Source organism: Anser anser (genome assembly GCF_964211835.1).
Source record: "Anser anser genome assembly, chromosome: 2".
Lineage (NCBI taxonomy): Eukaryota > Metazoa > Chordata > Aves > Anseriformes > Anatidae > Anser > Anser anser.
This window is the reverse complement of record NC_139721.1, coordinates 120,516,142-120,532,584: the sequence shown is the minus strand read 5'-3', so window position 1 is coordinate 120,532,584 and position 16,443 is coordinate 120,516,142. Positions and strand designations below refer to the sequence as shown.

The 16,443-nt window shown below is 38.8% G+C and overlaps 1 protein-coding gene across 12 annotated transcripts in view; it reads left to right on the top strand.

The window, feature by feature from the left end:
• Positions 1-16,443, top strand: part of RBMS3 (RNA binding motif single stranded interacting protein 3) — a gene marked incomplete at its 3' end in the record, with an annotated part of 701,513 nt that overhangs the window by 92,990 nt on the left and 592,080 nt on the right. For 9 of the 12 annotated variants that reach the window (XM_083823203.1, XM_083823200.1, XM_083823205.1 and 6 more), the window contains one exon: positions 11,014-11,082. In XM_083823203.1, coding sequence (XP_083679329.1) covers positions 11,014-11,082 — 69 coding nt within the window. The other 3 variants (XM_083823189.1, XM_083823187.1, XM_083823188.1) reach the window with 2 other exon arrangements.

Genomic DNA, 16,443 nt, shown 5'->3' with positions numbered 1-16,443 from the left:
GAAAGTTTCTGTGCAATAAAAGTTCAGTCTTGCAAACTGGGTCATTTTTCCATTTGACCTTACAGGGGAAACTCAGACTCGGTAGCTTTGTTAATTAATGTCTCTGTATTTCAGCATAGGGGTGAAAGTTTTAATATCCATATTGAAAGTATATAAATGGATCTGTAGTGAATCTGAGCAAACTCGCATTAATATGCAGCTAGGGACTAGAAGACACTCTTTTATTTATGTAGTAGCAAATTGTTATTAAGCAGAAGAAAGTTGCTACTGTCTTGATATGGCACTGCCCAGTTTATTTCACCACATCTTTATTTTAGCTTCAAGACACTTAGAACTTCTTTGGGTACCTTTTATTAAGTTTGTCTGAAGAGGGCAGCCTTTCCTAATGCACTTGGAAATTCCTTAATTTGGCAAGGTTACTGTGTGCTGAACAAATTGACAAAGGGCACGCTTACAGTCCTGAGTTTGCCTCTCATTATTGCTTATGTTTTCCTTGAAGTGTCTTTCCACTTATATTTATCAATTTATATTCCCACTTATATTTATCAACCAACTGAAAAGAATATTGTTATTTTAAATATTTGACCTATCTGCTAAAATACATTCCAATTTCACTTTTTCTTTATGCTAAATAAATAGAGAATTGCTTTAAGATTTCCAAAAGGAAATTTAAAGAGAAGGTGTTCTAAAAATATGGGTACTGTTTATTCATTCTGCAGTCTAGAAAAAAGTGTCTTAAATGCTAAGACTGTATGTGAATAGAGCAGGGAAATGTTCTTCCCTCTCTACTGACAGTTCTCCTTATCTTTCATGTTTTCAATCCTGAACTGCTCTCCAGGCTTCAAAAAGAAGCATTAGCCTGAAAGTAGGCAGAGTGATGTTACTTTTTCTTTTATTTTATGCTTTAATCATGAGGAAATATTTAAAAAATTCTTACAGCAAATTCATGCATTACAACGTTACCAGGAAAGATGAATTGCTACTCCACATTTTGCAATTAGTGTGATAGATTTAAGGGCTCTTAGAAGAATTTATTGCCATGGTATGCCTCGATCGCGGTGCGGGGAGGGGCATCTGAAGAAGCCGGGATGATATATTTCCTCGGTTATTGCTGCTCTAGCCACTCTGTCGCATCTCTCCTCCTGCAGTGACAGGCACATTTGAATGCCTGTCTCACCTTCCCTGTTGTGATTTAGATCCTGTGATGGGGGAGCGAGTACAAACTGAACACGGGGAGCAAGCACAAGGGCTCCAACAAGGAGGAGAACTGAAAGGCTCGTACTCATGGAAGGGGTAGGGTGGTGGAGACAAGAGGTGGAGGGTCTCACAGCCTTTAGATAAATGCTGTTTGCAGAAGAGTATTACCTGGCTTACTAAAATCTGTATACAAAAATCATGTTCCAACACATTGCTTGGGCAGTAACAGCGGTGGTGTGGATCACAGGAAAAACAGTCAACTAACCGTATTCTCTGTAGGAATGTTTGTAACAAAGTGAAAGTGCTTTCTGTACCCCGGAGCCTGGGCAGCTATGGCAGTTGATGGGTATAAACCATGTACTTCACAGTCATAGCGATTGTCACCCTTGCTAGTTATTTTATGCTAGCCCTGACTACAGTCAAACTGCAGTATTATGCCACCCTTTTTGTTTCTCAGCTTCTTAGGTCAGCTACTGATTATGCAGTAACTGTACTGAACTACTCAAATGATCCTTCTTTTACTTTGCTGTCTATTTTTTTTTTTTTTTTAGGAAAGAGAAATTTCCCAACTGACATTAGGGCCAAAGTAGCAAACAGTTGAATTTCCTCCTTCCACAAACTTGCACCATCATTTAATGCTGTCCAGTGTTTAAGCTACCAAACTCCTTGCAGCCCAAGGTCATTGACTGACAGAAAGCTTGCTCAAGATCTTATAATTGCACAGCTATTTACCTATTTTTATATTCCTTGAATTTATCCTGGTATGCCTACTGATCTGAAAACATTTTCTTCCCACCTCATCTTTTCTACAGCAGCGACTTCTCCGAAGTCAAGGCAGTTTGCTTCAGTTCCTTCCAATGTGAGATTTCCCCAGGAACTGGGCCACTCTGAAAAGTATGGGGCTAGTTCCTCATTCTGCCTTAGTGTTCTGTTGCTTTGAAACACAGCAGAAATTTCATTGTCTCCCTGCTTAGAAGGTACTCAACTTTCTACAAGTCACACAGACAGTTGCATGCTTTTAATGTGGTGTTAAAGATGTCAGATTCGCGTCCTAAAGCCTGAAGAACCACTAGTATATTCTTCCTAAATCCTCTAAGAAATTACACCTTAATTGTGTTTATATCACTGTTTTCACTTGAGACCACATCTAACTGAAATTGATTGCTTGTTTTTCTTTTTTTCTTTTTGTGAGTAATCTTGGGAGGGAACATCATGGTCTTTGCCAGACACCAGTACTCGCTGTCTCTCTCTGTTTCCTCTGCTTAATAAGTATGTGCCTGTAAAAGATATGGAAGGTGTTTTTTTGAGGTTGTAATGAGAAGAAATGTACAAATAATTCTTACATTTCCAATATACCCCTACTTTGGAATTGGAAATATGACTCTCCTTCCATTCCTTTAGAATATTTTCAAAATTAGCTTGCAAAATTTTTGACTACACTTATTGCTTCCTGGTCTTAATAATTTAGCAGGAATTGCCAGCATTATTCCTGAATGTCTAATTGCCTTTTGAATGCTTTAAAAATTTGATTCTTCTGAGAATGACTCATTCATCTAGAAAATGGCCTTCGCTGTTCACTTTTATCTTTCTCACCATTAAAGATATCATTAGAGTACCTCCTCCACCTTTCTATGATTGCATTGTTTGCAAATAAAGATTTTCATTTTTATCTTTTCCTGAACCTTCATGATTCATGTTCATGCCTCCCAGTACTGTAATACATGCAAAATATTCTTATTAGCACATCTTCTGTCTGCCATCTTGTACTTCAATTTCTGCAGTATTGTCTTTTGTATCATCTTGTCAAGGCTCTTGTCTCTTTTGACTTTCTTATAATCTTTAACATAAGATTAATTCTGAATTCTTTCATGACATTAATAAAGGAAGGAAAGACACACACCTTTATGAAAGCATCCACTGTTCTAAATTTCACGTTCTTCTAATGTTTTTGATACTCTCTGTAGTGTAACTGAAGGTCTCCTGCTCAGTGTCAGTCTTCTGTATGGTCACTTTTTTATCTTTTAACACCTCAGACCTGAAACCCTCAAAGATTCTGAGTCACTTTTAATATTTTGGCCTGCTTTTTTAATGCGACAAATATCTTTCTTAGAATTGCTGTCGGAAAAGAACAGCTCTCACTACAATAAAATTCTTTCAGGTTCCTGTTGATATTCCTTTGTCTCAAATCAACATGAAGTTGTTAAGCTAATTAACAACATTTTTGCAGATCTATGCAAATTTTTGAAGAAAGCCACATCTGTCAGTCTCACAAAACTAATCCCATTCCACTGCCTGCCATAACCAAGACTTTTTTATAGTTGGTTCCCTACATCTTGCTCATGCCTTAGTGTTTCATTTACTCAGGGAAAGTGGTGAGAGACTGAAGGACATCAAATATGTCATATGTTCCTTCAAGTTCCTCTGATAGTGCATCTTATATTTCATTATGCATTCTTTCAATATGAGTAAATATCCTGGTAATATCAATACTGTTGTGCTCCCTGACTGATTGAAGTTACTGACTGCAGATAATGTAACGTCATTCAATATAATATGACACTTACTTCAAACCCTGTAGTCTTTTTTTTTTCTGCAAAAAACAGCTACTAGCTTTAAAAAATCCCCCAATCCACCTTCTTCTCTCTCATATGGCTGTGATGTGCTCCCCTACCTTCTCTGCAGTACTTGGGATAATTCTTGACCTCAAAGCATCAAATGTTTCCATATTCTAGTTTTTCTCATTTTTTTTCTTCACTCAGATGAGATGATTTCTCCTCCTTATCTTTCTGTGTGTTTCCAAGTCTTGTGACTTACAATTTCTTAATTCTATATTTTATGGGATAAGGATGCCAACTTTATGTCAACTCCATCTGGAAGACTTGTAGGTTGTTCCTCGAACTCTTTGCAGCTTACCTTTAAACTCTCTGGCTTTGGGAGAAAGTGCTGACTGCACAGCTAATCACGGTGCGTGTAGCATCCCCAGAGAGACACGAAGTCCTTTCACCATATTAAAATTCCTAAGAAAGAAGTTGTTGCTTGTCACCAACTGTAACAGTTGTTTAGCTTGTTTGTGATTCGATTAAATGGCACTTTAGTTTGCCAACACAAATGACAATGAAGAAGGAGTTAATGGCTACAGCACTGTTGGCTAGAGCTTGGCCAGAGAGTTCTGCTAAGGTAGGCCTGATATGAGATGGGTAGCACAGTCTCTAATACCTTATTCGCTTTGTGATACCTAAAAGGCTTGAGGACATCATCCGCATTTAAAGATGTATTTTGAAATTTCCAATACATTCATGATTAGTTTTAACAATCATATAGGATATGGGAGGTCATTAAGTGAAGCTTTTTTTTGTTAAATGCAAAACTCCTGGTTGGTAAGTCTAAAGAGAGGTTATATAGACATGACACTGTCTTCCCTGGCTTTGTCTGGAATTTGTCTGGAATTGCACCTTCCAGGGTGCAAAAATATCTATATTAAAGTGGTGACAAAGAGAAAAAAGAGTGGGAATCAAAATGCCATGAAAGCTGTACGTCATGGCTAGGAAAGTCAAATCGCTAAACCCTAAAGATTCAGCTTTTGGGGTAAGCAATAGATAAATCGTATTAGTTTTGGCAATAGCACCTCAGCAATTATGAGTCGCTATGCTGATAAACAAGAGTAGGGAGTGGATATAAAATGCAAGTGAGTACTTTGAGTGAGTACTTGAGTTCCTATAAAAACGTCCACTGAATGCATTTGCTTCATCAAAGCCCAAACCCACAGGTTCACAGAGATGTACTCCTATGGTTGACAGCTCAGTCAATATCTCTCCTGCTCTGTTTCTTCCTGTCATAACATTGATTTCTGTAAGTTAGAGGAAGTAATCTCTGATGACATTGTGCAACAAACTTAAGAAAAGGTTTTTTTTTCTTTTTTTTTCCTCCACCGTCCTCTTTTTCGTATACAACTTACAAATGTATTTCATTTACAATTTACAAACTTTACGTCTGCCAAGTCTGTTACATTTTACATCCTGACCACTATACCCAGACAAACTGCTATTTTTAATGTCTTTTCTTGCTCTTACGCTTTTATGGGACAACATACTTGATGACTGTCCTGCATCATCTCATCACTGCAAAGCAATGATGTCACTTTGACATATGCTTTTCACTCCGCAGCCAAGCTAGCTGACAAGTGCACTGTGCCCCTTTGCATGGAAGAGAAGGCAATATTGTCATGCCATGTACTGTCATTTCACCACCGTCAACAACACTATGTTTCATTCTATGTCCCAACCCACTGACCAGCAGCGCTTGCCAGGGAGTTGAAAAACTTCTGCATAGAGTAAAAACTGCTGCAAATGAGGTGATGTTCCTGTTATCAATTTGATTAGCAACCTTTTCCTGTCTTCATGTTTCTGACAAATAATAAATAAATACATTTGTCTCTGGAATTTTTTACCACTCGTCTCACTCCAAAGTAGGTTTTTTTTAGTGTGTTCTGGAGGGTTTTTTATTTTGAGGAGAGAGAACTTGAAAATTAATTTTACTTTTATGGTATTGAAGAAACCATGGATCTTTAACGTATTAGCAATTTGTTTTCTCTTATGTCCACAGTGGTGTTAGCAATGAATTTCCAACACAATATTGGTATTGTTGAAAAATAGGATGAGGTTTCGAAGGGAGCAAGGGATCATGTATATTTATGGTACAGGAGTAAAAATAGCTTCATGGGTGAGTGGTGCATCTGTAATGAACTGGCTTCAGTGGGGTCTGTCTCCCCATGGAGCCAGGTGTGGTAGCACGTTTGAAGCACAGAGAGATGCTTTCAACTGAGCTGACTCCTCTGATCTGCTGAGATGGCATTTGTTAGGAAAAGCCTATGAAGGATTTAGTACTCTTACGTGTGCGTGGTCCTACCCCACACAGAGAATCACCAAGGGTTAGGAGCATCTGGAGCCAGGCCAGGGGCAGCGATAGATTGATATCTAGGCATGAAGTCTATGTTATTTCAAGACATATAGCTGTTTCCAATTTCAAACTGTAATTCCTCTAAGCACTATTTTTGATTAGATAAAATCGGTTGAGTTGTCACCTTTGCTATTTAACTTGAAATAGCAATTAATAACTTGTCATTTTCTATACTGCATTATTGTGGGAAAAGCTCAATAAATAAAAATAAACAAAAATCAGTACTTCAAAACCAGCCACTTCCTTCCCGGTCTGCTATGGTTAATGGCAAAAGGACTTCACTTAGTATTTGTTTCTGGAGAGTAATAAGGGACAATGTCGTCATTTATAGTATGAGAGGATAAAATGTTATATTTTAATTCTATTCCTCTTCGTAAACTCCTTCTGTGATATAGGCAAGCAAACCCAAAAGGCTGTACCTGTCAATAAGCAGCCATTGAATATTGATCCTTTTTAATGTAGTTTTACTGGTTCTACTTTGCAAAAGTCACAGCTATACAAACCTCCACAAGAAAAGCTAGTCTAAAGAAAGCTTCAAAGACAGAACTTCAGTGCCTTAATGTGTTACAGTTGTCAGATACCATTATTACTTCATTCAGCAAATGGATTTTTGAGTTTTAGGAAAAATCAAGGAAATTCTGTATTGCATGGTGCAAGATATATCCTGTAGTTTGATGTTAGCCTTTGCATAAATAGCTGCATCCTAAACTCTGAACATCTCCAATAAAACCAATGAGCAAGATATCTGCTGAATGCCAGCAAGATTTTAGGCCAGGGATGTGAAGAGCCCAGGAACTACTGCTATGTTGTGGAACTAAAGCTAGAACTGAACTGTAACTTTATTCTCAAAGTAATACAAGCATAAGTTTGAAAAAATGTTCTTGAGATGATTAAATATTTAGTATTATCTTCCATTTGCTTACATCTTATATTTCCTCTATTTACAAATAAAAATAATTTCTTCCCTTTTTACTCAGCCAAAAAATTCTGGCTAAGCCCTGGAAGTCAAGGCTTCTCAGCTTTAGCAGCGAGCTGTGTTTGAAAGATTAACATAAGTTCATAGGAGTTCACAACACAGTTCAAAGGTACCCCGATTACATAACAAATTTGCTGCCATAATAACCCTGTAAACCCTAGAAAAGGACAAATTGCCTGGGTCCCTCGGTAGGAAGGAGAACAACGAGTGTGGGCAGATTTAATTTCACTTAACATTACCCATCAAAAGTTAGATGTCTCAATTAAACGAGCTGCTCAACCTCTCTCGCCAGTGAGTGAATGGAAAGAGACAGGTACTTCCAGATGGTAATTCATTCCATCTTAAGATACGCTTCCAAGATAAATGGGATGAATTGCCATACCCATCAGAAGGTTTTGCAAATTCATTTGGCTGTAGAACAGGTAATAAGCTTTGACTTTGCTACCAGAGTGTTTACTTTATTTTGCTGTTAGAAATATTGTTGGAGTAAAGTTACACATGTCATGTTCTTTGTGCTCTGCTTTTCTTTCCCAGTTTTGAAATCTGGCCTTGCCATGAAGCTCTCCTTGAACAGATGAGAATGTATTTATGGACTGCATATAATCTTGGCTTGTACTGTACACCGTCATTAATAGCCTCAACCCAAAAGAGGAACAGTAACATATCATTTCAGGAGCACTCCCATTGAACTATACTCAGATGTGCCAGTATTTTACTCAAAGTTTTTTTTCTAGCCCCTTAATACAGTGCATACTCTGTTCAGTAGCATGAATCTCCAGAGAAAACTGTTTTCCTGTGAATTGCGTGTAAAAACAGCAGCTTTGCACATACACTACATCATTTGCTCTTCTTTTATCTGTAGCACTTCATTCCTATGAAAAGCACTTTGTTTTGCGCTCTCTGGGATTTGGAGGTAGCCTGGTGTTTCATCAGCATTCCTCACGTTCAGGCTCGGATCCAGCTATGTGCCTGGAGCACGTGTTGTACCTGAAAGAAAGCATTTTCCCCGTCAGATTGTTTCCTTTCAGGCAGACTATTGCCTGGGCAGCAGTATGCAGCGCACTGAGCATCATTTTTTTTCTTCTTGTCTCTTTTGCTGTAACTCCCAGCTCAGATACCAAAGACCATATGTCCAAGTAGCAGTTTTATTGCTTTCAGAAGCATGGTCTGCAGAAAAGAAAAAACAAACAAACAAACAAACAACAAAAAAACTGACTTATACTTTGAATTTTTTAATGGATGTTCACCGGTCTTTTAAAAAGACTGGCAGTCACCTGCAGCTCTGTGAGTTTATGCCCTCTCCACAGGTGGGGGGAAGGAGGAGAGGAGGTGAGGACATTAGGAACAGCTTGGACAAGCAGGTGATTAGAACCAGCAGTCCTAATTAGTTTTTAATAGTTCGAGAGGGGAGGGGGGGCTTGTACCTACATATGGTTGAGAATGCTTGGGGGTTGGGGGTTTGCAGGAGCGAGCTGAGAAGGTAGAATGGCTGGGCGGAAGGTTTACTAAGCATGGGGGCTTGCTGGAAGTCTGGGGGGAGTGGAGAGCTGCTTGGTTTAGATCTTTTGAATGATGTTGTTAAGGAGCTGTACAGAACTAGAGTGTGGGTTTATGAGTAGAAAGTCTTTAAATATTCTACGTATGTCTTCCTTATTCCTTGAAAGGGAGAGTGGTGAGAGAGGTGACTTCTTCTGAAGAAAGGGAAGAGCCTTAGGGTGCTAAGTGCAGCCCAGGTTCTCCCTGGTAAAATATCTCACAAAAAAAAGCTGTGCCTTGAGGTCTCCTTTGTGTTGTGAGCTGCATGCAGAAATTGCTCATCTAGTAGAGCTTGTGCTGTAGCTGCTGATTGTGGCTGCTGGGCATAAGTGGCCAAACTCCTACAGGTAAGCGACTGACTAATTTCTACTGATTCTAGGAAAATACAAGTGTGCGTGTGTGTGCTTGAGGTTAGTTCATGTGTAGGCATTTTTAATTTTTCTAAGTCACCTGTTTCAAGTGCTATAGCCCCAGAGGCAACCAGGGGATGTTGTCTGGTGTTAAAGCTTTCCCTGTAACCCTATAAAGCTTGGCAAGACTCTCAGAGTGAAGTATTTTCCAAATCTTTCAGAATCTACTCCAAATTATCTGATGTGGAAACTCCTGTGTGTGAATGCTGTAAGCCTTTTTGTTGTGACTTTGTATTACGATTGCCACGTAACAAGCAAGTGGTCCTGTGCATTGATCTGTGAATGGGGGGGAGGGGGAGCCTGGGCAGATAGGGGGAATAAAAGCTGAGATTAGACTTCTTATACTAGTATTTTTATGAGTGTTCTTCAATGACTGTCTCTTAATCAAATCAGAAGATGGAGATTAATGTCTAAGAACTTCTGAGGCTCTTATTCCCTCTTGTTTGCAAGGGTAGACAGAAGAATGACCCTATACCCATGTCTTTAAGGTATTCATCTGCTGCCTAGTCTGGAAAGTGTTCTTCTGTTTCCTAGTAATATTGTGATACTGTTTCTCTATGGGATATCTTTCTTGGGGATGCCCTTGAAACTGAAAAACTTCAGTTATCTTGTTACTCAACTTGTCATTCATAGGTTCACCAGGCTTTCTTCTGTAGCAAAAGAAGATAGCTTTATGGGAGCTAATGAAAGCTGAAATCAATGTTGTGTGCATTTTGTCTCTTCTGAAGTTTTTATCAAAAGAGTTATTCTGTCGTACAGCATAACTGTTCATTAAAAATGCTTATCCTTCTAAGGGTGTCTAGTAGAAGTTAGATATGTTATACAGTAATGCTAATAATTAAATTTGTAAAATAACTGTTTTTTGATAGACTAATAGAAAAGCATGATTACAGCAGCGGCTCTTTCTCATTAGTAGGAATGACATGCCAGCTCTAGAATATGTCATGATCTATAAGCCCTAGTAGTTATAAATGGCATAGAATTGTACTATATCCTGGGTGTTAAAAGCTGTAAGCTATTTTTTCATACTTACAAAGAGTATACTACGTTGTACTATAAATATTACATGGGCTGTCTTTTTTTTAATATAGCTCATCCATATGGTTCAAATATGAATCTGGCCCCCATTTTAGCATCCTCTTGCTGGTATTCTGATAGATCTCATATTGCTTTGATTCTTTTGTACTGTAAAAAGCGGTTTGATTATAAGGTGTGTGAGTGACATACAAAATATGGACATGAAAGGCCATGGTATGGACTCTTTTTGATTTGAAAAAAAAAAAAACACAAATGCAGAGAGGCAGAGGAAAGAAGTACAGGGATTAATCATAAAGACAGACTTTTTCTCTTCCAGGAGAAGGCTGATAAATAACTGATATATTTGAATGCTATATATTAAAATTTGACTTTGGAGCGAGGGTGGAGGGATCCTGAAAGAAAAACCTTGCTTTATTTTCTGTGAGTTCAAAAGAGCTTCTGTAAAAGTAGCATGAAGTCTGGAATTAAACCACCATTGATTTAGGGGAAAAAAATAAAAATACAACTTTGTAGAACAAGCAGACAAACTCCTTTAATGATGAGTTTCTGAGATGGACATAAATTTAGAGCATATTTGCTTAAAGCTGAGTAAATTACCTGTCCTAAAGCTAATGCTTTGCAGCCCCATCTTATGTTAGGGCTCAGTATTTAAGTTTGCAATGTAGGTGATATGCAGAAGTTGAGGAGAAAGCTGAGGTTCTAAGGTCAAAGGCTAAAGAGTTCATTAGTAGCAGATTCAGCAGACTTTTTTCACCTCTGGCTGTAATGCTACCATATTATATTTATGGGTTCTTGAGACTTTTTGTTTGTTTTTACTATGGGAGTTTATGTGGTTGAAATGGGAGGTGACTGCATGTTGGAGATGGTGAATATTTGAGATGTCAATCTTCTATTTTGCAGAGAACTACAGCCAACAAGACTTCAGGTGCTCCTTCCTACAGCAGATGGTCCAGTTCACAGCCCCATCAGGTAATTTGCCCTTGTCAATAAGGATATGAAGCTCAGGATGACACAAGCTTCCTTCTAAAATGAATCTGTGAGGGGACTGGGGAGAGGTGTCTACCTACATTAACCCATGTAGGTCCTGTTCATTTCTGAGATTGTTGCAGGAAGTCCTGTGGCAGACTGTTAGATGCAGTCCATGCTTATGGAAGAGGCATTGTACAGCTATGACTCCTCTAATGCAGTTGTGTGGAAAATGGTTTTTGTGAATCATGATGCTTGGACTGGGGCGGAGGGGTGGAACGGAGACATAACAGGGCTGAAATATTTGGTGTGTCTTAAAAGAATGTCTAGCCTGCTAATATTAAATGCATTTGCATGGCTCAATGTCTAGACAAAAAGGGATGAAGAACAATGACTTGGGAATCTAACTATGGACTAGGACCTGTCTCATATCTCCAGGGACCTCCTCCAGAAAAGATTTGATAATGGAGGCTGGTCTGAGAGGGGAGGTTGGCACAAGAGGCTGAGTGTGAAGATCAGATGACCAAATTTTTGAAGTGTCTTTTGTGGAATATGGTTTGTGTGAAGCATGCTAATTGGATGGGGAACATGGAAGAATTTTGTGTGCAATAAGAGATTGTCTTGTCTGCTCATATTAAATGCATTTGGTTGGCTCCAGACCTAAACAAAAAGGGAAACAGAACAATGACCTGGGAATCAGATGATGTACTAGGAGCTTCTTCATATCTCCAGGGAATTCCTCCAGAAAACATTGTGTTATGGTTAGTGGCCAGGAAACAGCTACGGTGTGTCAACAATGCAAAAGGACATGTGATAGTCTGAAGTGACAATTAGGAGGCTAATTTAAGTGTGTCTTTCTTGGAATCTGCTTCTGTGAAGTGTGTTATATGGATGGGAAGACTTCTGTGTGTGTTAAAAGTATGGCTTGCCTGGTAATATTAAATGCATTTGAGTGGCTGAAGACTTTGACAAAAAGGTAACCAGAAAAAAAAAAATGGAAACCAGATAATAGATTAGGACCTGTCTCTCATCTCCAGGGAATTCCTTCCGTTAAGGTTTGATAATGGTTGGGTTCCAGGTTGGAGGCTGGAAGGCAGACATGGTAGGTCACCAGAGCAAAAGGAAACATGCATGTGTCTGAAAATGAAGATTGGCTGTGACAATGGTTAGGTGCTGAGAGGGGAGGCTGGCCCAGCTGCAAGTAATGTTTGTCAACCCTCTGAATGCGTTGTCAGTGATGTAACCATCCCTGATACCACTGTACCATGGAAACCATTATAGATGGATCCTCCAATCTTTTGACTGTCATTTAAGCTGGAAATTAGTTTAACAAAGTCTTTGGCAGTGCACGAAATTGTGTTTTTCAGTGTGCCCTCCCTCCCCCTAATATTTTTCCACTACTTAAAACAACTAAGTTATAAAGTAGTTACAATAGATAAAATATTCGGGGAGACTTGTTATAAACTCAAACCAAAGAGGGGAAAAAAAAAACTGTTTAGTAATGGTCAGGAAGCAATATTATTGTAAATTATTTCTCTTAAAAAATTGAATGTTATTCAATGTTTCTCTTTTATCAAAACCAACCCTTTTTGACTATAGACAAGCACATGACTTCTTTTAAATGAAAGACAGTGTATTTCAGCTAAAACAAATCCCTCTTTCAAAACTTGCTTGTTCAGTACTGATCATATAAACATTGCTTTCCCCCAGTCTTTATGTTTGCTCCTTCCCAATGTCTTTCTACTGCTGCTTTAAAATATTCAGCCTACTGGATTTCTGTTCTTATGCACATGTATATGCTAAGAGGGGAAACTTCCAATAATTTGAGTCTTGGTCTTGAAAACTAAAGTGAGAGAAACAATGAATTTCACTTGTGTTCAAATTGGGATGGGAAAGAAAGCAGCTAAATGCTTAATGTAGTGAGTTACCTATTTCACCATCCTTACAATCTCTTCTTAATATTTGTTTTCTCTGGGTTCTATAAGAGTCTTATCCTGCTCTATATACATGTTCTGTCTGCTTGCTGAGACTTCTATGTACTTTATTTCTCTCCCCTTTTTAAGCATTGAATTTTTACATTTGGTTGGGGGAGGTTGTTAATTCCTTTCACTGCTCGTTTCTTACTCCATACTAGGGGATCACAAAGTGAGCAGGGAAAAATACGTGGAGTTCCATTAGTATGCACAAGGCAGAAATGGCAATGACTGTTCCCCTCTTTCTGCATGTTTGCAGTTGCTCTTTAAGGTTAATGGGAGACACATTCCTAAGTCAGGAGGAGATCATCCTAACAAATCATAAGAAATGCACTTTATGCTCTACACACTTGATTTCCTTTTTGAGGAGGGAGGGGAAAGATAAGTACATAATAAAGATTGCTTGTAGCATTACAACCCTGTCAAATCCCTAGTAGAGTTGAGGGATTAACTACCAGGAATGTTCTTTGAAAGTATGTCTAGACCATCCAGCGTCTGCAGAAAAAAAATGGTTGTACTGTATTAAAGCATGCTTGTGGTAATTTTCCTCCACCTGTGTTGTACCCCGCATGTTTTAATCTTGCCTTCCTTTGCCATGTGCACTCTAATCTTTTCTTTTTCGTCCTTGTTTGTTGTAAGCTTTTGTCTTCTGTGTTTTGGGTTTAATAAGCTTATAAACTTGCCTCACGGATATTACAAATACTAGTACCAACTGTGAGGATGTGTAGCCATGCAGTGGTTCAGTTTGGGAGACCTGAATACTGCTGTGCACTCTCATGAGCTGAAAGTGGCAAAATATTTGTATTGGATCAGAGATTTGTATTCAGCCTTGCAACTTGCCAGCATCTATATATAGTTTATTTTAACATTTTTTGAAGATGGCTTTCCAAGAAAGAAAAAGATCAAAGTTCAAATTCATATTGTCTGCATTTTCTTCAGCCTCATGCAGTGAACCCAGTGAAGGCTTTTCCACATAGATCTTACAAGAATCTGCACAGAAACCTAATAGAGCTACATGGCTGAGGCCTTTGATACATCTAAGAAATGTTAAAAGCTAAACTGATTTCCTCTTTTCCCTCCCCCAAGTTTTCTTCTTTCATTTCCTCTGTCTGTGTGAAGTTTGAAGGTCCATTGGGTGAGAGATCTGAAGGGGTTCTACAGGTGGGGTCAACGAGTCACTGAAAATAACACATTTTTCACTGACTTATTTTGCTTTGTACTACCCAGACATGCTTATATTTTGTATTGGATAAGCTGAAGCATGTTTATCTACCTCAAATACGCTATCTGGGGAAGGTTTTTAATAAGTTCCTATTAACTCATCGCTCTCATGGGCATGTGGAATTTGTGTGCTCAGGTTTTTTGATGTGAAGCTGTTCAGAGATTTTTTTTTCCCCTGCCCCTTGAGCCTGGGAAAGTGTCTTGCTGCAGGGGAGGTATCTTTAAAACTTGATTAAGAGGTTCCTTCTGACTGCCCTGGGAAAGACACATTACCTGCTTTAAGCCATTTTTTTTCCAAGCTCTCTGCTTTTTCAGTGTCAGAATAAGAAGCCAGTAGTCTAAAAGGTTGATTTTTTTCTTTTTTTTTTTGAAGCCAAGGAATTAATCTATTTAATTAGAGGATTGGGGGTGGGCAATCAAGTCAAACTAGATCTCGGCTTCTGAAATGGCATCCAAGGAGCTGTGTTGGACCTTAGTGGCTCCAGATGCATTAAACTTGCTTGAAGGATGGAATCAAGGAGTAGATACAAATGGATACTAATGAGCTAAAATTACCTATGCTGCCTTTCCTGGCTAGTGGCATCTCTTGATGTGTGAAGAAGTCTGCAGCAATTTTGTGAGAAACTCTGAAGTGAATTTAGTCCTTCCGTGGTACTCTGAAGACTGTATGTGCTCACTGCTGATGAAAATAAAAAAGTAGAGCACTTTTTCAGGCATGATGATATGGCTGATTTCTAACGTGATACTGCTTTTGCTGAGTGGGATGGCAGCCAAGGCAGAGTGCCTTATAGTGATGATGCATCTGTGTGGGATGGTCTGTCTCTTGCTAGGAGTTGTAGGTGCACAAGTAGGGTGGGATGCAAGGCACTCGCTATTGCAGCTCTGCTGTCTCTAGAAGCAGTTTGTACATCAACAGAGTACCCTACTGGTAATGAGGTGAGAGGCAAGTGCTGGAACCTATTGGGGTGGTATAGCTAATGTAGGTAATATGAAGCAACAACAACAACAAAAACAAACAAACAACTTAGAAAACAAGAAATGCAGTATTTCAGACGGCAGTTTAAGGCTGAGGCATTTGAAGAAAAAATAGATAAAGTTTCTTAAAAGAAAGAAAGGCACTACAATCCCCGTAACATGCTTATGTTCCTGATGTCGATGAGCAGCAAAAAGTGCGTAGTACCTACCCAGATTTCACAAATCCACTTCTTATGCAAGCATAAGACAGCAATACCTTCCTTCTGAATTAGTCTCTTCTTGCTTGTAGGCATAGGAGGGAGTTTGTCAAGACAGACCGTTCACTTGGTCACTGCTGTTGGCTGGCACCTTCAGGACAATCTTGTAGTTCTCTTGCAAAAGGGCTGCTAGGTTTTGGAGATGCTTAGAATATCTTAATTTATAAAATTATATGGACACTTTTTAGTGCTAGATGCTAAATGAGCCTGCAGAACAATTGGTGTGTCTTAAATGCCATTAAAAGTAATATAGAACACTTCAGCATCTTTCCCCCACCCCATTCCTATTAGCAAGGCATTAGTTTGAGCTAATGGAGCAAAAACACAGAAAATGAAATGGTGTCCAATGGGCCAAGGGACAGGAGCATTCTCAGCTTCCACATCGCTCTTCTGTCTGGCTTCTCTGCTGCTTTGCTACAGAATTATTACTGTCTTTCTGGTGTTGGCAACACAAGCCTCTTTGTTTCTTACAGATAGTTGAAGCCTTGTCCCTTGCTGAATTCAGCGTTAAGTACCTTAATTAAGGTCTGAATGTGTTTTTTCTTTAACATCCTGATCTTTAAACATAGAGATAAGTACTATATTTTTGTACCAGAGGTTAGCAGTTTCCTTGGAAGACTTGGAACAGACAGGGGATGTTGATAACCATTCAGTGTATGATCTAAATTTTAAATAGGCTAACTCTTAACACTGCATTTGGTAGTTTATTGTACAACTTCATGACTGAGATAACAGAAATCCCAATCAAGAAGGAGGAATATGAGGATTGATATTCTAGTTTATTGTGGTAACTGTTTCATTGAATTCCAGGTCAGAGATTTCAGTGCATATGTAACTTTCATCTTTCTTGTTTACTCCTCATTACTGCCAACCTTCCGCCCCCCCCTCGCTTTGCCTTGTTTTTGGCTTTGTTTTCTTCCTGCATATGTATTGGAGCA